The sequence below is a fragment of the Rhineura floridana genome, chromosome 2, assembly GCF_030035675.1.
Source record: "Rhineura floridana isolate rRhiFlo1 chromosome 2, rRhiFlo1.hap2, whole genome shotgun sequence".
Classification (NCBI taxonomy): Eukaryota; Metazoa; Chordata; class Lepidosauria; order Squamata; family Rhineuridae; genus Rhineura; species Rhineura floridana.
Genome location: NC_084481.1, coordinates 214,215,668 through 214,239,070, shown reverse-complemented (window position 1 = coordinate 214,239,070; position 23,403 = coordinate 214,215,668). Strand labels below are relative to the sequence as shown.

The 23,403-nt window shown below is 42.3% G+C and overlaps 1 protein-coding gene across 1 annotated transcript; it reads right to left on the bottom strand.

The window, feature by feature from the left end:
• Positions 1-812: 812 nt before the first annotated feature.
• On the bottom strand, positions 813-22,052 carry LOC133377665 (extracellular tyrosine-protein kinase PKDCC-like). The gene is made up of 7 exons (XM_061612125.1): positions 21,390-22,052; positions 16,579-16,701; positions 11,282-11,553; positions 4,948-5,027; positions 4,737-4,841; positions 4,089-4,265; positions 813-2,181 (listed from the first exon to the last, which is right to left on the bottom strand). The coding sequence occupies exons 1-7, from the start codon at positions 21,864-21,866 to the stop codon at positions 2,078-2,080; spliced, it is 1,338 nt and encodes a 445-aa protein (XP_061468109.1). The 5' UTR covers positions 21,867-22,052; the 3' UTR covers positions 813-2,077.
• Positions 22,053-23,403: the final 1,351 nt, after the last annotated feature.

Below are 23,403 nucleotides of genomic sequence, written 5' to 3'. Positions count from 1 at the left end.
GGGTTTTCCCTCATTCTAAGTAAACACCCTGACATCCTATCCCACCCAAGGGCTAAATGGGCATCCTCACACTTGTCCAATACAACCAGGGAATCATTTAGAACATGTGAAAACACAGCGAGAGCAACCAAAGAAGTATGCCCATAAACATTTCAAGCTGCTTGCAGTGCCAACCACATGTAAATACGTAGGCTTTTTACAGCATAAGGCTATCCCTATTTACTCAGAGGTAAGTCCCTTTGAGTTCAGTGGGTGTAGCAGAGGTGGACGCAGTTCAGGCTTGTGGGATCTACTTGGTTTTGTACTAAAACTGTGTGATCTCCTAAGCAGAGCCTGTGCAAACAAAACCCATAGAGAATTAAAGAATTCTGGGCCCAGGAAAGATTTTGAGTACCAGAACTGAATGTAAGCTCCTTCCATTCCTTCTACACAAAAGTCCACTTCTGGTTACCTCAAACTTTCTTCATTATTTAGGATACAGAGTCATTTTGTTACTGCCATTGTTACAACTGGGAGTTAGACATTCTTGCTTGTCTTTTACAAATAACCCAGAGTTCTACCAGTAGATCCCAATCTATCTTCTTTCCATCCCTGGTGTATAGCTGGATATATAAAAATCTGAACTGAGACACTAACAAATGAAGCAGCCCTGGTTTCTTTCTTAAGAAGTCAGACTCTTCATGAACATTCCATGACATCATAGCAAGTCAGCAAACAACTTGTGAGGATGGGCTTTTGGATAACACTTTGTAGTAGTTTTTAAGCCTATTATATATCATAAGATATAACCATAAAAAAGGAATTACAATCCATTTTCAAAGTGGAAAAAATATCATTTTATATAGAATATGCTTTGATACATAAATAGTTTGAACATTTTGCTCATCAGGATTTCTTTCACTGAAAGTTACGCTGAAAAACCTCCAAGGTTGATACAATTTTTTAAAAAAGCTGTACATCAAAACAAAATCATCAGCTGAGATACCCTGGGCTTTTTCCAAAATAAATATCTGTCCCCCTTTCTTTCCTTTTGGGGAGTGTTGGAAGATCAATGAAGTCAGAAAGACTGTTGGAATGTTCCTTAGTAGAAAAGTATGCCAGGCACACCTTTTGCCAAAGCAGTTAAGAGATAAATGGCCCACAATGACTCAGAAATGGCAGGACACACATCTTAAAGTGAGAAACATGTTGACAAAAGGTGTACCTCCCCCATGATGTAATCTAGATTTATGTCTGTGAAATAGAACACACTGCATTTGACTTTCAGAAAGAGAGGGACACAGGGAGAAAGCTAGCTGTGGGCTCTGGAAAGCCCAGGAGGAGAGGTGGGCTGTCTCTCTCTGGGAATCTGATGTGCAACAGTGGAATTTGCTACTGGGAAAGTTTGAGCTTAGGTGGAGGTATACAGGTTGACTTGTATATTGGTAAATATACTCAAATATTACAACACACCATAAGTCTGCAACGACCTCCACTTCCAGAGGAAGATGGCAGCAAGGAAATTTAAGTCCATCTTCATGACCCCTTCCGAAAGAGCTGATCAGTGCCGATCAGCTATTTTGGAGGAGATCCTGAGGATGGATTTATCTACCAGCTGTCAATTATCTATTGGAAACAAAAAGTGTGTAATTAAACAGGAACATTTGTGTGCATAGATCTTCATCTAGTTAAAAGCTACGTGCATGGCAGCCTCCTTCCATCTATGCTAGTTGGACTGATGCAACAATCTAGAACTCACACAACAAGGTGCCCCTCATGGTAACTTCCATTCCTTAGCTGGTGGGCTTGATGCAGCTGGTGGCAAGCCATTATAAGACTTTAGTAGTGGTTAAAATCAAGTTATGCCCATTTCTAACCACTGAGCATAGGATCAGATAAACAACTTGGCCAGGTTATTCCATTTCACCAAAATAATGTTTGCTTTGATCATTGGAACAGCACCCTTTGATTCAGGCAAAGCAGTCACACAGAAACATCTTGAAGCAGTAATAAAGCAGCTCATCCCCTCTGAGTGGGTGAAGTTAGTCCCGGTGATGATTCCTTGTCAAATGACTCTGTGCCCTCTCAGGCTGGCCATTTAGAGGCTTGCCCATGAAGTTGCAGATGGCTTAACATACACCATGTTGTCGCCGCCTGGAATTAAGTCAGTCAAGTTGCTTTGAAACAAAGCAAGTGGACGCCCTGAAGGAGGAAATAACGTAGGGAGGGGTGGGAGAACAAATCAAGATGAGTAAAAGCAGTTATTTGTTAACACAGGCTAAGATAAAATGAGACACTGGAAATATAAAAGCATTCCAGAAAGTGAAAACAAGATGTCCTATTTGTATGCCTATGCAATAAAGAACCACAGCATCCCTCGTGGTTCCCTGTTGCAGCCACTGTAATAAGGGCCAATGTTCATGCTAAGCAATCTTACCACGGTGACTGGTCCCTATTCTCATAAATGTTTGTGTGTATGCAATATTGACTGCATAGATCAGCACCACCACATTATGAATCTATTATGACAGCTATCTATAGTTGATATAGATATATTCAGGTGTAATACCCACAGGTAAGAGCTGGGCTGTGCCAAGTTTTCTTTCTCCTGGCATCCATGCAGACAGGCTGAATGTCTGCAGGGAAGGTGCCTTTCACATGTACAGCTGTACATGTGAACACTTTCACATGATCCGGAAGCCAAATCATGAAGGTACAGATACTTCTGCAGATATTTTTCCTGTATGCATGGACGCAAGGGGGCACAGCAAGTAGCAACATCTGGAGGACCAAATGTTCCCCAGCTGTGCCTTAAATACTTGGTGCAGAACCCCAGATGAGGAAGGCTGCAAATAGTACCTGTGCCTACTCCATTCTTAACCTCAATGGCTGGTTTGCTTTAATCTGTATCCTTCATTATTCACATTAAGGGTAATAGCTCTGATTGCTGTAAAAAGTGTCAGCTAAAATGGGACAATGTATGGCATACAATATATATGCACATGCACACACTCTAGCTACTTTCAGAGAAAGGCTGTAATCAGTGCTAATTACAGGGCATTTGTGAAAATGCATTGGTTTGGGGACTTAGGTAGATAAAAAGAATATCATTCAAATCATTGTTGTAACTGAAAGAGCATCATTCATTCTAGACCTTTCATCTCAAATACCCCAAGGTATTTAGACAAAAGTTTATACATGCCACACAGATTACATCATCCTGCGTTGCTTGGAGGACACAGAAGTTGTTTAATGATGCAGAGCAAAGACGCTCAAAAATAATTAGGACAACAAATGGAAAGAGTTCTGACCTTGGATTGGAGGTAGAGAAGAAAAGAATTAGCCCAATATAGCTGTAGAACTGAACATGAGTCTCTTTCAATGTGGGCTCTCTCTAAGTTTAATCACATGCGTCCAAACAGACAGAAAAATATTAAAGTTATCCCAGCAAGTGATTGCAACAGTTTATTCATTGCCATTATTTGTTATAATGTTTATAAAGGCTGCTTTCAGCTATGAGGCTTATTGGGTTAGTTTAATGGTATCGCTTCTGTCCCAATTTCTAAAATTCCTTTCACACTGCAGTACCTATTGAATTAAGGAACAGTTGAGTTTCCAACTGATATACCAGCATTTTGCACAACTGTCTTTCACATGGCTGCAATGAATGTCTTGTTTTCATCCCTCACCCATTATACACACGCGCACTGTTCCCCACTGTGTAGGAGGTCTAAGATCTCATTCAATCGCCATGCAAGCCCTCTCCCTTTAGGATCTGCCTTTTTCAATTATTTTAGTTGTATTGACACAGGAGTGTGTGTAGAAATGCTGCTGCTATCTGTGCCTATGCCGGAATACCGGTACAATTTTTGTCAGTCAAAAAAAATACCTGCGCACCTAAAGGGAGGGATAGGACAGGTAGCTTAAAGGGCATTACATGGAATCTTATCTGTATTTTAAGTGAATCTTTAATGTCTCATCTATAGCAGGTTACTGGACCCTGTACTGGAAAAGAACTATGGAGTTTTTCTTTTTAAAAAAAGAAGAAATCAGGGTGGGGGAAGGGCATGATTTATGTGCGTTAGCAAGATTAAGTCACTTGCTCCCACCTGTCCATGTTGTCTGCAGAGTGATGATAAAATGTTGACACTGTGGATGGGCATTGCAAATGGTGGCAGCTTCCTCCGCACTGTGAACAGACAGCATGCATCCCAAATGGCTGTACGACGGCCAGCATTTATAGTCCTCTACACCCGTTGTATGAAATCCCTTTAAGGCAATGTACTCTGGGGGAAGGAAAGCGACAGAAAATATATCATGGAAAATGAGAGCTATTTTGGACTTGACAATCAGCAGGGGAAACAGGAATTATTCCCATGATTCTTTGCTTCATGTAGAACTGATCTCCCCTAGCAAGGCTATTATGCAAATCAGCTGTGAATCTCACCCCAACACACCCTCATTGCACTGGCACACTTTGGAAGTAGCCTAACAGAAAGGGAACCCACAATATTCTGCTTCCCTCTTCAAGAACAATGCCAACTGCAAGTGACACCCATCCAGGGAAAGTGAGTTGGGTTGAAGTCAATAGGATTTTAGCTAGCTGTGACTAGCTTTTCACACTGATTTCAATGAGAATTTAGAGCAACTCATTTCGTTTGTACTGGGGCTCACTGCATATAGTCTGATGTCTGATATTCCCCACCAAGATCAAACCATCATGTAAAGGCGTTAAGAGTACTGTGTGAAATCTGTACCTTTCAAATGAGAAGACTTTTTCTGCAGATAAAGTCCAGCCTTGTATAAATGCAAAACTTTCTGAAAAGCTCTCAGGGTTTCATTTGCTCCATATCGCAAATCACCTACATTTGCAGAGGGGAGGGAAAATGATTTAAAGGAGGACAAAGCTTTAAAGCAGCTCTTATTTAAACAAATTTATTTTAACAAAAGATTCCTATCAGCACATACCTGTGGCATTCAGGATCTCCTTCAGAATCGGTTGCAAAACAAAGGGTGCAGTGTGTGGCAAGAGATATGTGAAGAAATACCTACAAATATATATATCTATATATTAGAAAATCTTAAACGCTATGTCAATGATCTTCCAGGCTTAACTATTACTACAGCATGACATAACTAGAGTCAAATACTGAAAAGTCTTTGAATCTCATCTCTCATAATTTTCCAAGTTTTCCTGGATGAATCGGACTATCTAGACCCTTTTCAATCAGGCTTCAGGCCTGGTCATGGGACAGAGACTGCCTTGGTCAACCTCCTTGATGACCTATGCCACGCATCAGACAGGGGGAATGCATCTCTTTTGGTGCTGCTGGACAACTCGGTGGCCTTTGATACGATCGATCATGGTATCCTCCTGGGCCGTCTAAGCTGGGATGGGATTGGGAGGCAATGTTTTATGGTGGCTCCGGTCCTACCTGACGCACAGGACCCAGAAAGTGGTGCTGGGAGACTACTGCTCCACCCCCTGGCCGTTGGCTTGTAGGGTACCGAAAGGTTCCATTTTGTCTCCCATGCTCTTTAACATTTATATGAAACCGCTGGAAGAGGTCATCAGGAGATTTAGAGTACAATGTCATCAATATGCTGATGACACTCAGCTCTATCTCTCCCTTCCATCTGATTGCAGGGAGGGGGTGCTCATCCTAAACCGGTGCCTGGAGACTGTGAAGGGCTGGATGTGGGCTAACAAACTGAAACTTAATCCAGACAAGACGGAAGTACTGCTGGTCAAGGGAAAAACTCCACCGGGGACAGAGTTGCAACCTATTCTGGATGGGGTTACACTCCCCTTGAAGGAGCAGGACTGCAGTTTGGGAGTCCTCCTGGATTCTGCCCTGCTGCTTGAATATCAGGTGGCTGCGGTAGCCAGGAGTGCTTTTGGCCAACTCAAACTGGTCTACCAGCTGTGTCTGTTCCTGGCGGCAGTTGACTTGGCCACAGTGACACATGCATTGGTGACATTGAGGCTTGATTACTGTAACACACTCTATGTGGGGCTGCCTTTGAAAACGGTTCGGAAATTGCAGTTGGTTCAAAATGCAGCAGCCAGAATGTTAACTGGAGCACAGTGCAGGGAGCATATCACCCCTGTGCTTTATCGACTCCACTGGCTCCCAATTTGTTTCCAGGCCCAATTCAAAGTGCTGGTTCTGACCTTTAAGGCCCTAAACGGCCTTGGACCAATATACCTGAGGGACCGCTTACACCCATATGTACCTGCCCAGAATTTAAGATCATCTGCCTCTGGTCTCCTCTGCGTGCCTGGAATAAAAGATGTTAGACTGACAGGCACATGGGAGAGAGCTTTTTCAGCTGTGACCCCCAAGCTTTGGAATACCCTACCCCAAGAAGTCCGCTCTGCTCTCTCCCTGATGGTTTTCTGGAGGCTTCTGAAAAACAATCTTGATCCGGAGAGCCTTTGGGAGGGACTGAAGGAAGAGCCTGACACTGATTTTATGCCTTCTAAGTTAAATTTTACCTTTGTAGTCCCTTTAGTACCACCCCCATGTATATGTATATATATCCTTAAAAATTACATCAACTCTATCCATCCATCTATTAAGTTTACATTTAATAGTACAAATGACAATCCGCATATCCCTTTTCTGGATGTCCTTCTCACCATTGAAAACAAAATAGCCACTGATCTCTACAGCAAACCCACTGATGCCCACACCTATTTAAACTGGAAATCCTGCCATCCTAAGCATAGAAAGAAAAACACTGCGTATAGCTTAGCTCTTAGAATCAAACTTATTTGCAACACTGAAGATAAATACCAGAGAAGGATCAGTGAACTTAAAGAACACCTTCTTCTAAGAGGATATTCTCCACATATTATCAATTGCAACATCCACTGAGCCTCCATTCTGTCCAGAGAAAACCTCCTCCATCATACTGAGGTGTCAAAGAGCAGAGAGCAACGGATTCCATTTGTGGTAGATTTCCATCCAGCATCTCCTAACTATCACCAAGCAATCAGGGAGAGCTACCCATTGCTGGCAAACTCTGAACATCTTACTAGGGCCCATCAGCAGGCCTCCTATTATAGCATTTCTCCAACCTCCTAATTTGCGCAGACTGTTGGTGAGAGCTGTGCTTAAGCCACCTATCACCAATCCAGGGTCTCATCCTTGTCACTCCAAACGCTGTATCACCTGTGTGTACCTCAGGGAGACAGCCACTTTTACAAGCACTAGCACAGGCAGGACATATTACATCAAACAGAACATCACCTGCAAGTCCTGCAATATAGTTTACATCATCGAGCGCAAAGACCAGGATGTCATATCCAATACGTAGGAAAGACCACCACTGACCTACGCATGCGCTTCAGGAACCACAAGTCGGCAATCTTGACAAAAAAAAGTGGAGCAACCAGTTGCAAAGCATTTTAACATCAAGGGTCACAGCCTGTTGGACTTTTCCATTACAGCAATAGAGATGCCAGCAGATCCAGCAGCATTGACCAAAAGGGAGAACTTTTCGATATACTCTCTGGACACATTGGCACCACATGGCCTGAACCTGGAGGACCACCACTACTTAGCTTCTGCAAATGAAGCCCCTCTGAGCATTCCATCCTCAAAGCTCTATAACTGCCACCTTGGTAACAGCATTTGAATGTTAGCAGTTGATGAAGGCGGAAGCTGAAACGTTTTGTTAATACAATAAAAACCTCTGTTTTGTTAATCACAATTATGTTTATATATATATATTCACTAATTGGCAAAAAACCTTGCGGTTCAAGAATGTACCTATAGCCCACAGCTATTTCTATCAAACTTTAAAAAGCAGGGAAATTGGGCAGCTATAGTGAATGCACCAGGGGAGCAGGAGATCTGAACTCCTCTCTGAGATATTGGACTGCCCTACAAATTGGTCAAAATGCAAACACCATTTGGGTTGGTCTTTCACAGTCCAATCCACTTCCTGTGTAGCTTGGAAGAATTTGGTAACATGTGCCTCTGAGCATATGGTGAGTGGTGGCAACACCTGCAATCAGCCCAAATGGTTTAATTTGTTCTAACATCCAATTAATGCAGCCTAAAATAGCATCTGCCTTTTTTGCAGCCACATCGCACTATTGGCTCATATTCAGCTTATGATCAACAAGAATTCCAAGATCCTTGTCACATGTAATATTGCTGAGCCAAGTATCCCCCATCTTATAACTGTGCATTTTGTTTCTTTTTCCTAGGTGTAGAACTTTACACTCATCCCTGTTAAATTTCATTCTGTTGTTTTTAGCCCAATGCTCCAGCCTATCAAGATCACAGTCCATGGAATCTGCAAAGCTCTTCTCCAACACCACATTTCAAATGAGTTGATTATTCTCTTATATGCTTTTTTCACTGTCCAACTTTCACATCCATACACAGAGATCGGGAATACCATGGTCTGAATGATCCTGCCTCACATCCTTTCCGAATGGGAACCAATTAATTTCTCCATATTCTGTCCTTACGGTAGCCTCTTGCCCAGAGTATAGGTTGGGCATCAGGACAATCAGATGTCATGGCACCCCCATTTCCTTTAAATCATTCCAGAGTTTTTCAAGATCTACACAATCAAGATCTACACCCTTGGTTTAAATATCCCTTTAATTTCTCTAATCTTTTGGAATAGGGCTCTTGTTCTGCCTTTTTTGTTGTCCTCTTCTATTTCTATATAATAATTATTATAGTAGTTCTCTTTGTCCCTATGCATTAGTCGCTGTATTATTGCATTTAGGGTTCTGAATGTGTTTCTGTATCCTTTTGCTTTTTCTTTCCCTTTCTTTAACCATTTTAAGAGTTTCGTCAGTCATCCATTGAGGTCTTTCTCTCTTTTTAACAAGAAGTATTGTCTTTTTGCATTCTTCCCTGATCATGTCTCTGACTTCACTCCATAGTTCTGGTTGTCTATCAACTAAGTTTAAAGCCTCAAATCTGTTCCTTATTTGATCTCTATATTCTTCTGGGATGTTATTTAAATTGTGTTTTGGCATTATGATTGCTTTGTTGTTCTTCTTTATCTTTACTCTGATTTTCAATATTACCAGTTCATGATCTATACCGCAGTCTGCTCCTGGTCTTGTTTTCGCAAAAAGTATGGAACTTCTCCATCTTCTGCTACCAATTATATAACCAATTTGATTCCTATATTGACCATCTGGTGATGTCCACGTGTACAGTTGTTTTTTGGTTGCTCAAACAATGTGTTTGCAAGAAACAAATTACTGGCTTCACAGATTTCAGTAAGTCTCTCTCCTCTTTCATGTCTATCTCCTAAGACCCATTTCCTCACAATTTCTAGTTCTTCTCTTTTCCCTACTTTTGCATTCAAGTCTCCCATGATTATCAGCACATCTTGTTTTGGTGTGTGATCAATTTCTTCCTGTACATTTGCATAAAATCTCTCCATATCCTCTTTTGTGTTTGCCATCGGAGCATAGACTTGGATGATGGTTATGTTAATAGGTTTCTTGTTAAATCTCATTGATATAACTCATTCAGACCTTGTGTTATAGCTTCTAATTGCTCTTGCTACATCACTTCTCACTATTAAAGCAACCCCGTTTCTTCCTGATTTCTCATTTCCTGCATAAAATATTTTGTAGTTGCCCGATTGAAAATGTCCCATTCCCAACCATTTTAATTCATTCATGCCAAGTATTGTAATGTTGATGCATTCCATTTCTTGCTTGACAATTTCCAACTTTCCCTGGTTCATGCTTCTTTCATTCCATGTTCCTATTGTGTGTGTTGTACAACTCCGGACTCTCCTTTCACATCTGTGCGCATCAGCCTCTGGGCTTCCTTTCAGCTTTGGCACAGCTGCATCATTAGTCACAGCACTACTCGTACTTGTCCGTTGTTCTTCCCCAGTAGCTCAATGAGTGCCATCTGACCTGGAGGTCTCATCTTCCAGCACTATCTCATGTTGCATTTTGGATACTCTGTTCTTAGGGTTTTCATGGTAAGAGGTATTAAGATATGTTTACCATTGCCTTCCTCTGAGTTTGGATGCATCTTATTCTGGTGTCTCAGCTTGACCATTCCACCTTGGGTGCCACTGCTAGGAGTCTAGCCTCTTGGTCTAGACTCCCAATGGCATTGCTGTCAGTTTCTTCAAAACCCTCAAACCCCCTCACCACGTTAAGGTGTGCATTCTAGAGGAGGCTACTGAAAGCTACTTTTCTGATTTACACTGTTTTCCAGGCAGCTTTACTCCATGAAAAGGTTGCTGTTGATATGGAGCTTCGGCTATGGCACATGCCTCTCCCAGCACTAAAAATGATCTCATTTCATGTAGAGCAACTGCCCATTTTATTCTGCACGGGGAAGCAGATGCAGGTAATGGTACAGTAACATGGTAACATTATGGCAGGCAGAGGGAACCTCAGGCCCACGAACCTAATTAGGCCACTTCAGACTTCCCCCGTTGGCCTGTGAGACCTTTTTGGCCAGGCCAAGCCCACTTGCCTTACGGGTGACATCATGTATGAAGTCAGGCATGAGGCAGATAAAGGTTTGGCTCCCTGCCGAAATTGGGCTTTGCAAATGATCAACTGGTTGTTGGGACTTGGTGCCTTTGCAAGCACTGCCAGGATTATGATTATGGCCAGGGAAGTCTTTTATGTTATTCATTCTTATGAGAATCTGCTGCCTGATGCAACCTCTTCATGTTGCTTTCTGATAAGGCCACCATGGAGGAAGGGGTTCAGAAGTCCCCATGAGTTCCATACATCTTTGAACCTCATCGCCATCAATCAGCATATTCCAGTATTCCTTCCTACTTCCAGTCTCAATTTCTGTATCATCATCATCATCATCAATCTCAGAGCAAGGAGCCATCCTTCAAGTGTGAAAATATCCAAGGCCAGCACTGCTTTCCTCCATTCCTCCATTCAGCCTCAGCCTCAACCACCCACATCACACAGGGTATGCTGCTCCTCAAATTTGGGGAATACCTGCAAGCAACCTCAAATGTAACACAAGATGGTGTTTGCAGGGGAAGACTTGATGAGCACTTGGTGCATGTGGAAGGGGTTCTTTGATTCTAGGACATACATCATGCACTAATGTTTAAATCATAATAATCCTGAAGAAAAGAATGCATGAAATAAAAGGCTATTTTTTAATTTTTGTTTTTAAAATGTGCCTCCAGAAAAGTAGTTTCCCCAAGTGGCTTCTGAAGAAAAAGTAGACATAAAATCATCCAACTATTAAAACATTTCACTATGATATTCAGGATGATTTTTTTTTTTACAGTTTTTAAAAATATTATCCCAACATACCGGTATGCATTGAAAAGATTCCTTTTCTCATTTATTCCTTCGCATTTCCCATGTGCAGTACATTTGAGAGAGAAGGTTTTTGTGGGAAATTCCAAGGTGCAGTCCTCATCTCCTTTGCATGGCAATTCTTCAGTGCTCACATCATCCATGTCTGTAACTTTCAGGAGCCCATTCACCATAACAAATTGCCTGGGCTGGAAATCCAGAAGGGCAACAGAACCCAGAGGAGAATTTGCCAAGTAATGGAGCAGTTCAACCAAATCAAGACAAACCTGAAAAATAAGATGGGGTATATACTGATTTTCTGGGAGTATTTGAATATTGCAGAAGGGATGAAGCTGGCACATACACTATACAGAGATATAGATAGATTAGATAGATTATTTTAATGTTTTAATTGGATTGTTTTATTGCATATTATAATTATGAATTTTTATACTTTTTCGTCTAGCTGGTTTGTAAACTACTTAGGAGCCTATTTTCGCATTAAGCAGTATGTACATTAAAATAAAATAATAATGTGCTTTTTCTGGCAAAAAATGAGATGCTGGAACTTATACCTTGATAAAAGTGTTGTGGATGCCAGCATAAAATGTTTTTATTGGGCAGCAAAAAACAAAAAGATGGTACTCTGTACCTGTGAGTTCCATCACAAGAAAAGCATTGATAATAATTAAAAGTATCAAAAGGCACTTCAGACAACTTTCCTATGGATCCTGGAAGGATGCAGTTAGTCACTAAAACCGTATACTTATTACAATGTTATACAAAACAAGAGTTATTAAATTTGGTGGAAAGTGAAATGTTTTCCACACGAATTAAGTATGTGTTTTGTTCCCCACTGTAATAGTTATATATAATTTTTCTGGATCAGGAAAATGAGATCCTGCAAGTGTGTTGTCATTTAATTTCTGCCGTGACTGCCCTTCAGAAGAATCTAACTGTAGATAGCACCTTTTTAAACAAGGGCTCCGCATTTCTGACTAACCGGCCATTTGATCAGGAATGTGCCCTTATGGAAAAACAACAAGTGAATAATGTCTATTGACAATATAAAAAAAGACGTTAGAATATTGCCAGATTCCTTTCTTTATTCAAAGAAGTAGTACAACTAATACAGCAGAAATTAGGGAAGATGACTGTCAGTTCCCTCTTCCAACAAAGAGAGTAAAAAAACATTAGAATGTCTGAGCATTGTATTTCTTCATGCATCTGGAAACAATATTTTTGTAGTTATCCTCAATGACATAAACATCTTAATTTATTCAGGAGCAGATAATTTTTCAGATTTCCCAGAATGGGCTCTAGTCACCTCTCAGGAAGACCTGATTTTGCCCTTGAATTACTTAAAGCCCCACTGTGGTCTGTTCTTTTTGCTTTTATTAATGAATCCAGCCTTGTGCCTGAAATTTGGCAGCAGACAATAATTATTCCTATTCACAAAAAGTGGTGTAGATCTGACCCCTCCTACTATAGATCAATAAACTTGTTTCTCATTGGAAAACTATATGCTAGTTTCTTTATATTGAAATATGTGGATTGGCTTGATACAGAAAAATATTTTGGGGAACATTCCACTAAATAATTGCACTAGTGCAACAGGACTCCCCCTCTCTTTTCCCCCTTGTGCATGCCCCATGCCATCCCAAAATTTCCTCCAGAGGGTTGGGGGAACCCTCAGAACAGATTTAGGTGGCATGGGGGGAGGGGAGAAGTCCCACCGTGCAACAAGAAACCCTTGCGGTGACAGAACCAGCAAGTTAGCACTACGTTGAATACATCCAGAATTTTGAAGAGGCTCCTCTATTATAGATTGTTTTGTTTTAGCGCATCTGGCAGAAAAATACTCCTGCCAGTGAGAGGCTGCTTGCAGCCTTTGTAGATCTCAAATTGGCCTTTGATTTGATACCTGGAGGGCTTTTACAGTGCAAGTTAAACAATACCTCAACTGATAAAAGGCTGGTTTATCTCACAAAATAATTCTACAAAAACTTCAGTACAAACTAGATGTGGCAAATTTCACCACTTATTCAGAAGAAATTGAAACAGTAAGCTATATCTTATTATTGTAACATTTTTATTGGGATGTCCAGAAAGAATGGATTAATCCAGTAACGTTTTGTATCCTGAACAGATCACCTGAAGATTATTGGGGGGGTTGTAACTAAATTTAAGTGGAGAGGAATGAAGATGCGCATAAAAATCTTATCCAAACAAATGTAACCATGTTTTCCTATCTGTTGAGATATGTCCCATAATCTTGTATACTATATTGTATGTTGATAATATATGTTTTATAATCAGATCTGTTGACTGGATCAATCAATTGATCGATTTATTATTTCTACCAGCAATCTCAATTCTCCAATTGCTTATGCTGAATCTTACTTTGGCACTGGCCATGGGACAACAGTATCCTCCGCCACACTTCAGGGCAGCAACCTAGCTTTGGCAAACAAGGGAGGAGCTGTATAGCACACTCAGCTCTGTCCTCCAGCAACTCACCACTGCTCTCTGCTCCACAGTACAGATGTGGAGAGCCTTTGGCCTGCCAGATGTTGTTGAACTACAACTCCCATCATCCCTGGCAATTGGCAATGCTTGCTGGGGCTGACGGGAGTTATAGTTCAGCACATCCGGCAGGCCAGTTTCCCCACACCTAAACCATAGTAGCTGTTGCCTGACACAGCCACCTCACTCTGCCAAATGGCACAGCCAACTCATATTCCTCCAGTCTTCTCTTAAGGAACTCATCTGGAACTGGGAGACTTTCCCAACAGTCTCCCATAATCAGCCCTACAGCCAAATTAACTTCTTTTTCCTGAACAACCCCTACAGATTTATCTTTTATTTATTTGAAAAACTCCTTTACTCTAAGAAAACTGAAACTAACACACATGGATTTCTCCCATTTTATTCTCAACCCTCTGAGGTGAGGTAGATTACAGTGAGAGAGCAGACCCAAGGACAACTAAGGATCTTCGTAAATGGACAGTGGGGTGTAGTGGTTAGTGTCAGATAAGAGTCAGAGATCTAGGTTCAAACCTCCTATCAACCACCTAGCTCACTGGATGACCTTGGACCAGTCGCTATCTCTTAACCTAGCCTATCTAACAGGGTTGTTGCAAGGATAAAATGAAGGTATATGACCCTGAGCTCCTTAGAGAAAATGTGAGATAAAAATGGAATAAATAAGGTGAAGAACTGAACCTGATTTTCCAACATTCAAATGCATGCAATGACATTTGTTCTAGTGATGTGCGAGTGATCTGTAGAAGTAACACTATAAATCTGGAAAACAGGCATAAGCAGTATTATCTTGGTTGCTACCTTACTGTAAGGTACACTTTTACAAATGCTCAAACTAAACTATCATGTCAGTCGCTGCTGTACTAGATACAGCCTACTCTATGGGACCTCTCCTGTGTCACCCACTAGACCATGAGGATTGCACTGGAGAACATCCTAATAGATTGGGTCCATTCCTTTTGTCGAACAGCTTGACTTACGCAAATAAAGATTAATCTATTGATCTGATATTCCTCTATGGAGAAACCGATTGGTTCCCCATCGGAAAGGGTGTGAGGCGGGGGTGTATTTTATCATCCTGTTTGTTTAATCTATACGCAGAACATATCATACAGAAAGCAGGATTGGATCAAGATGAAGGAGGTGTGAAAATTGGAGGGAGAAATATCAATAATTTTAGATATGTAGACGATACCATACTACTGGCACAAACCAGTCATGATTTGAAATGAATGCTGATGAATGTTAAAAAGGAAAGCCCAAAGCAGGACTACAGCTGAACGTCAAAAAGACTAAAGTAATGACAACAGAAGATTTATGTAACTTTAAAGTTGACAATGAGGACACTGAACTTGTCAAGGATTATCAATACCTTGGCACAGTCATTCACCAAAATGGAGACAATAGTCAAGAAATCAGAAGAAGGCTAGGACTGGGGAGGGCAGCTATGAGAGAACTAGAAAAGGTCCTCAAATGCAAAGATGTATCACTGAACACTAAAGTCAGGATCATTTAGACAATGGTATTCCTGGTGTCTACGTATGGATGTGAAAGTTGGACAGTGAAAAAAGTGGGGAAGAGAAAAATCAACTCATTTGAAATGTGGTGTTGGAGGAGAGCCTTACACATACCATGGACTGTGAAAAAGACAAATAATTGGGTGTTAGAACAAATTAAACCAGAATTATCACTAGAAGCTAAAATGATGAAACTAAGGTTATCATACTTTGGACACATCATGAGAAGACTGATTCACTAGAAAAGACAAGAATGCTGGGAAAAACAGAAGGGAGTAGAAAAAGAGGAAGACCAAACAAGAGATGGATTAATTCCATAAAGGAAGCCACAGACCTGAACTTACAAGATCTGAGCAGGGTGGTTCATGACAGATGCTCTTGGAGGTCACTGATTCATAGAGTTGCCATAAGTCATAATTGACTTGAAGGCACGTAACAAAAACAACATTCCTCATCTCCCCAAAATTGTATTTTATCTTTTCCTCCCAGCCCCTGAAGCTAGAAACAATACAGACCATTATCTTATGTGAGCGGGCACATAACTCTGGTAGAGTGCAGGCTTGGCATGCAGAAGGTGCCAAGTCCAATGCATGGCATCTCCACTTACAAAGTATCAAGTAGCACACAGCTGGGGAATCTTTGCCCTCCAGATGTTGTTGGGATTCCAACTCCTATCAGCCCCAGCCAACATGGTGAAGGATCAGGGATGATGGGAACTGTAGTTCAGCAACATCCAGAGGGCCAAATGTTCCCCACACCTGACATAGCAGGTGATGGGAAGGACCTCTCTCTGTCTGAGATCCTGGTGAGTTGTTGCTAGTCAGAGCAAATAATACTGAGTAGATGGATAAATAGTGTGACCTGGAGTATTGCAACTTCCTATGTTCCTAAGGAGTAGATTCCGTAGGGCATTTTTACTATGAGTGGGAAGGGTAGAATGGATTTTTACATAGTTAAACTTGGTGCAGGTTATTTTCTTCTTTTGCATTATAGTTAAAGATCAAACATTCCCAGGCTCATTTTTCCAAACCATTTGTGACTCTGTAAACTATTATCAGTGATGGGGATGTAGGTGAAATGCAATTTCAAAGAAATCAAAGCAAGATTATTCAAAAGACTGTTTCCATAAGCAAACTGAGGAGATCAAAACAATCCCATCTGCTCTAAACCACAGTCATGGAATCTTTGAATGAACTCAGCCTGAGGTCTAAATCCTATTGATAAAACCTCACTTTGTTTTTGTTTTCTTACTTTAAATCTCTCTTCCCAGGGAGTCTGCAGAAGCTGAATCATCTCCAGAGGCGTTCCCAACTCTAGGATGGTGACCACCTTCATTTCAGGATCAAAACTAGGATTGTAGCACTGGCCCTGCAACTGTCAAAACCACAAAAATGTCATATTAATATAGATAGAAAGCTAATTCCAGCATTTACAAAAGTTAAAAGACAAGTACAGTATATGTGTGTGTTTGTAGAAAGGCAAATACCAGATTAAAAAAACCTCAACTGGTCTTATGAGATTCCACAGTAATAATATTCTTATGTGGTTGGTTTCAAGCGTGCTGATACTGGATATAAATCATAACATTAATTAGTCTGCATTTTGAAGCTGAATGTTTACACCGCCCTGAGAACAGTGCATTCCCATTGATGTTTATTTACGATTAACCTAGCCAAGAGTAATTTTCTTCCAAAGAGGTACAGCAGTCTGCTTTCTGTGGGTCTCCCCCCCCCCGCCCAAGCCTTATGAGCTCTGTCAGATCATTAACAATAATTGAACCAAGAAAGAGAAACTTTAGTTTACAGAATGCAGATGCAAAGGCTTGCCTTATCTAAGTGCAGTTGATGTTTGCGATTAAACATTTCCCATTTCCCTCAAGTATGCAAAATCCGCCAGCACAGATGCAGACTGGCACAGTTCTCCCCACCCTTTCTTTTATGCAAATATCTATTAAGGCGGTAGGGTGGAGAGGCATTCACAAGGTGATCCAAGGCTGCAATCCTAACCAAGTCTACTCAGAGGTAAGTCCCACTGACTTCAATGGGGCTTACTCCCAGGTATGTGGAGTTATGACATGTCTACTCAGAAGTAAGCTCCACTAGTTTCAATGGAACATACTCCCAGGTAAGCATGTATGTAAAGAACAAGAGCCCTATTCCAAATGATTAGAGAGATGAAAGTGAAATTTAAACCAAAAGTATGGATGTTGAATAATCAACCGGGGAACATACATACTGACTGACTGAGATGAAATAAAAGGAAGATGGAAGCAATACACTGAAGAACTCTATAAAATAGATGCCAGGATGACAAGATTCATTCATGGAGGAGCCATATGATGAAGAACCAGAAATTTTAGAATGTGAGGTCAAAGCTGCTCTTAAAATACTTGGAAGAAACAAATCACCAAGGACAGATGGCATACCAATAGAGTTGCTATAAGCTACTGAGACAGAATCTGTCCAAATTTTGAAAAAAAATTGTCAACTAATATGGAAAACTAACTATGGCCCACAGACTGGAAGCGTTCCATATACATCCCAATTCCAAAGAAAGAGAATCCCAGGGAATGCAGCAATTATCAAACTATTGCCTTAATATCTCATGCAAGTAAAGTAATGCTCTAGATTCTACAACTAAGGCTCTTACCATATATGGAGTGAGAAATGCCAGACGTCCAAGCTGGATTTAGAAAGGGAAGAGGCACCAGAGATCATACTGCAAACTTACAGTGGATAATGGAACGGAGCAAGGAATTTCAGAAGAAAATCACCCTGCACTTTATAGATTACAGCAAACCCTTTGACTGTGTAGATGATGAAAAACTATGGAAGGCTTTAAAAGACATGGGGGTGCCACAGCATCCGATTGTCCTGATGCTTAACCTATACTCTGGTCAAGAGGCTACTGTAAGGACAGAATATGGAGAAACCGATTGGTTCCCCATCAGAAAGGGTGTGAGACAGGGGTGTATTTTATCATCCTGTTTGTTTAATCTACACGCAGAACACAGAACACGGAAAGCAGGATTGGCCCAAGATGAAGGAGGTGTGAAAATTGGAGGGAGAAATATCAATAATATAAGATATGTAGACAATACCATACTACTGGCACAAACCAGTAATGATTTGAAACGAATGCTGATGAAAGTTCAAGAGGAAAGCACAAAAGCAGGACCACAGCTGAACATCAAAAAGACTAAAGTAATGACAACAGAAGATTTATGTAACTTTAAAGTTCACAACGAGGATATTGAACTTGTCAAGGACTATCATTACCTTGGCACAGTCATTAACCAAAATGGAGACAATAGTCAAGAAATCAGAAGAAGGCAGCTAGGAGAGAACTAGAAAAGGTCCTCAAATGCAAAGATGTATCACTGAACACTAAAGTCAGGATCATCCAGACCATAGTATTCCTGATCTCTATGTATGGATGTGAAAGTTGAACAGTGAAAAAAACAGATTAGAGAAAAATTAACTCATTTGAAATGTGGCGTTGGAGGAGAGCTTTGTGCATACCATGGACTGCCAAAAAGGCAAATAATTGGGTGTTAGAACAAATTAAACCAGCACTGTCACTAGAAGCTAAAATGTGATTTTAATTTCTGTGTATATGTTTTTATACTGAGTGTATTATATATTTTTACTGTACATCGCCCAGAGTGGTGGGACAACCTGCCAGAAGGGCGTCTAATAAATCCAATAAATAAATAGATAAATAATAAATGATGAAACTGAGGTTATCATACTTTGGACACATAATGAGAAAACATGATTCACTAGAAAAGACAATAATGCTGGGAAAAACAGAAAGGAGTAGAAAAAGAGGAAGACCAAACAAGAGATGGATTAATTCCATAAAGGAAGTCATAGACCTGAACTTACAAGATCTGAACATGGTGGTTCATGACAGATGCTCTTGGAGGTCACTGATTCATAGAGTTGCCATAAGTCCTCGACTTGAAGGCACATAACAAAAACAACAAATCCCATTTAAGTCAATAAGCATGCAAATGATCAAACCTACTCTCCCCTGGTTCTCCCTCCCATCACCTCCCTTTTGCTCCTTCCCTCCCCCTTCCTTCACCCCTCCCTTCCTCTACCCAACACCTTCCAATCCCCTCCTCCATCCCCTTCCAATCCCCTCCTTCCCCCTCCTCCTCCTCCTCTTCCATGGCCAGTTTTACCTATTCTAGGACTATGACCTGGGAGAGCAGGGTTCAAATCCCCACACAGCCATAAAGCTCACTGGGTGACCTGGGGCCAGTCACTGCCTCTCAGCCTCAGAGGAAGGCAATGGTAAAACCACCTCTGAATACCGTTTACCATGAAAACTCCATTCATAGGGTCGCCATAAGTCATAATCGACTTGAAGGCACATAACAACAATAAATCCCATTGAACTCAATAAGCATACAAACGATCAAACATGTCCTCCCCTCCTCCTCCCTCCTATCCTCCCCCTCTTGCCCCTTCCCTCCCCCTTCCTTCACCCCACCCTTTCCATCCCCCATCCCCTTCCAATTCCCTCCTTCCCCCTCCCCTTCCCCCATGGTCAGTTTTACCTATCCTAGGACTACAACCTCAGAGGCCAGGATTCGAACCCCCACATAGCCACGAAGCTCAGTGGGTGACCTTGGGCCAGTCACTGCCTAAACCACCTCTGAATACCGCTTACCATGAAAACCACATTCATAGGGTGACCGTAAGTCAGGATTGACTTGAAGGCAGTCCATTTCCATTGTTAAACTACTGGGAACCAGATACCCTTGCCAATCTAGTTCAACTCACCCGAAGATCTACTAGTACATCCTGGTCTGCCTTCTGCCCACCCTCAGAAGGAAGTAGGAAGATGGCCAGGGAGAAAAGGCTACACTGGACCTCTGTCCAGTTATTATAGGATAGTAAAGTTGTCAATCATGGGAAAGCTTTTTTTCCTCCTTAATAAGATTGGGGGAGCAGAGGAAAGGGAATAACCAGGAAGTGAATTTCTAAGCAGGCATAAGGGAAGTGGCAGATCATGGCATACAACATGGTCTTGGTAACCTTCCCCAGCAATTATCAGTGGCTTGTCCCAGGTAAATGAAAAATATACCCTTCAACAGCAGCTGAAGCTACCAAAGGCACTTTACTGGGACAGGTTATCCCTTGACAACTCCAAAACTCTGCGAAAAGCAGAAATACTGGGAATTACATCAGTTTAGACTCTGAACTCAATCTCTTTTACTTAAATTAAACGAGATTTCTTATTAAATACTCTTTTTTTAAAAAAAAATAAAGTTCATACCCCACGTTTCATTATATAAAATTAACTATTTAGGATCCAGTTGCAATCAATTTAAAGCCAAAATAATGCACACCACTGCTGCAAAATGATTAAATACATGTTTTCAAGCTGCAACTCTAGACCCGCTTACTTGAAAGCAAGCCACACTGAACCCAGTGGAACTTGCTTCCAAGTAAACAAGTTTGGGATTACATTTGGGATCCTCTTACAAAAAAGGATAGACTGCACCAGTGAAAGTTTATAATTCTAAACACATTTGCCAGCGAGTAAGTCCCATTGAACATAATGGAATTTACTTCTGAGTAAGCATGCATAGAACTGTGCTGTTAGTTTGAGGTCAGCGCCGTACGCAATCCTTTAACATTTTTCAAGGTGATGAATCAAGTACTAGGCCATGTGAAAAAATTATAATGAAAAATAAAGTGCAGTTAAGCATGTACAGATAACATTTTCCTCCCCAGTGAGCAACCAAGCCCGACCCCCCCACACACACACTTGAAGTTACTGGGTGGTGGGGAGTTAAATGTACGGTTTCCACGTGGGCTTCCTCAAAAGTAATCCCGACCCTGCTCAATAGGGCTTCTTCCCACGAAATTAAGGCTGGCAACCTTAATTACGGCATAAATTATTTTCAGTGGGATTTAGGCTGCAATTTTAAGAGACAGACATGACTGCGTGATAAAGGCATATACTGGGTTGCGCCCCCAAATAATTCAATATTGCAGACTAGGTCGGTAGTTGGAAGCCTAACCGCCGAGATCGGTGCTACGTGCCTTGATGATGCCGGGATGCTCCAAGCTCTGCAAGAAAACCATCTCTTTGAGCAGTTTATAAGCGGCGAGGCGGTAGCAACCTCTCGGGTGTCCATAGCGTTGCACGCAGCGGCTCACGTCGCCGCCTGTCGTGTGCACGGACTTGAGGGCGACCTCGCCGCCGCTGAGCGGTAGAGCAGCCCTCAGCACCAGCTTGGTGATGCCGGAGCCCACCAAGCGCACGCCCGTCACGCCGCTCAGCTCCGCGCAGCCCAAAGCTTCCGAAGTGACGGCGCGTCCCAGCGGTGGAGAAGAAAAGGCGCTCGCCCGGGCGGAGGCTGCCAAGCGGCTCAGATCCATCTCGCGCCGCTCCAGCTCCTGCATCAGGCTCGGGGGCAGAGGAGCGTCTGTCAGCCTCCAAGGACCCGAGATGACAAGGGTCAAGGCGAGCAGCGCCGGGGCGGCCACCAGGGCGAGGAGCGCCTCGGGGCGCGGCATGGCGAAGAAGGAGCGAGAGCGAGCCAGCCTTCCAAGCAGCGACTACCCAAAGCCAACCCTTCAGATCTGCCTAGCGAGGGAAGGGAGATCTCGTTACGGCCCGGGAGGCGGGTCTGCAGCAGGTCGCCGCCCATCTCCCAGGTTGTCCCCCTGGAGTCCCTCATTTCTCCAGTAGGGAGGGAAAGCGAGGAACAACAGCCTTCCAAAGGGAATCTCCTTCCCATCCCGGCGCCACGATTTGGCCAGGACTGGTGGACTACGACCTGGGAGACCAGGGTTCGAATCCCCACACAGCCATGAAGCTCACTGGGTGATCTTGGGCCAGCCACTGCCTCTCAGCCTCAGAGGGAGGCAATAGTAAGGCAGGCTATTTCCATTTTTCCTCCCCAGAACCATTTTTCAAGGCCCTCAGCTAGGAATAGTGCAAGAGTTGTTGAAGTCCAGTCGGGAAACCCTGAAATCCGTTCCGGGAAGGGCTGTAGCTGAGTGGTAGAGAATCTGCGTTGCTTGCTCCAGGTTCAATCCGCAGCGTCTCCAGGTAAATCTGAGAATGTCTCTGTCTGCAACCCTGGAGCACCGCTTCCAGTCAGTGCGGGCAATACTTGGTAGACCAATGGCAGAGTCAGTATAAGGAAGCTTTCGATGTTCCTCCGCTAGGAGGCATGGTAAGGTTTGGTGTACAGTGCACCTGCATGTGTGTGCGTCACTTTTAGGGTTGCAAGGTTCAGGGCCTGAGAATGATTCTGTATCTTTAAGAGAGGAGAAAATTCAGCCAGCTGCAGGTTTTCTTACAACAGTGTAATGGGAAAAACCACAATGTGAAATTCTCTCTTCTCCCTGCACAACCTTTAAAGATACAGAAGACCTCTTGGTTGCCAGGCCCAGCCTCCAAGAGGTCTTCTGTATCTTTAAAAGTTGTGCAGGGGAAGAGAGAATTTCACCTTGTGGTTTTTCCCATTACAGTGTTGCAAGAAAACCTGCAGTTGGCTGAATTTTCTCTTCTCTTAAAGATACAGAATTATTCTCAAGCCCTGAGCTTGGCAACCCTACTTGGAGAAGATCGCAACATCAAGAGATAACTTGTGGAATAGCTTCTAATACCATAGGCAGAAGTTTCAACTCACCTCACAGCCACGCAGAGCTTCCCATGGAGTTGGTTCACACATTCAGCAGTTCCTTTGAGATTGGTAAGAATATAACTGGGAGGTTGTTGGGAGTTCAGACATCTGTGGCCTGGTGTGGCGCTCACTGTGTTTTCAGTCTGTTTTCCTGGCTACTGTTTGAGGGAGAGGAGCTTTGCCAGAAAGAAAGACAGTGTGGGAACCAGTCCCTTTTAAGCAAGAATTTATCTGCTTAGCCTACCTTGCAAGATTGCTGTGAAGACAAAGCATGCCTAACTGCCTATGGGTTTTTTTGAGAAAGGGTAGCATATGAATGTAACAAGTAAGACGGAGTGCAAGTGCAGAGCGCTTGTTCCTTAAAACAGAGCAAACAGCCTGTCCTTCCCTCCACATATCTAGGATTATGGTTTCCAGGC

What these genes read in the sequence shown, in the direction of transcription:
- LOC133377665 (XM_061612125.1), bottom strand. Translation starts at nt 21,866, where the DNA reads ATGCCGCGCCCCGAGGCGCTCCTCGCCCTGGTGGCCGCCCCGGCGCTG. An exon ending in AGCATCCCGGCATCATCAAG is followed by an intron (nt 16,702 to 21,389) that starts GCACGTAGCACC and finishes TGGTTTTGACAG; the next exon opens with TTGCAGGGCCAGTGCTACAA. An exon ending in TCTGCAGACAACATGGACAG is followed by an intron (nt 2,182 to 4,088) that starts GTGGGAGCAAGT and finishes TTCCTCCTTCAG; the next exon opens with GGCGTCCACTTGCTTTGTTT.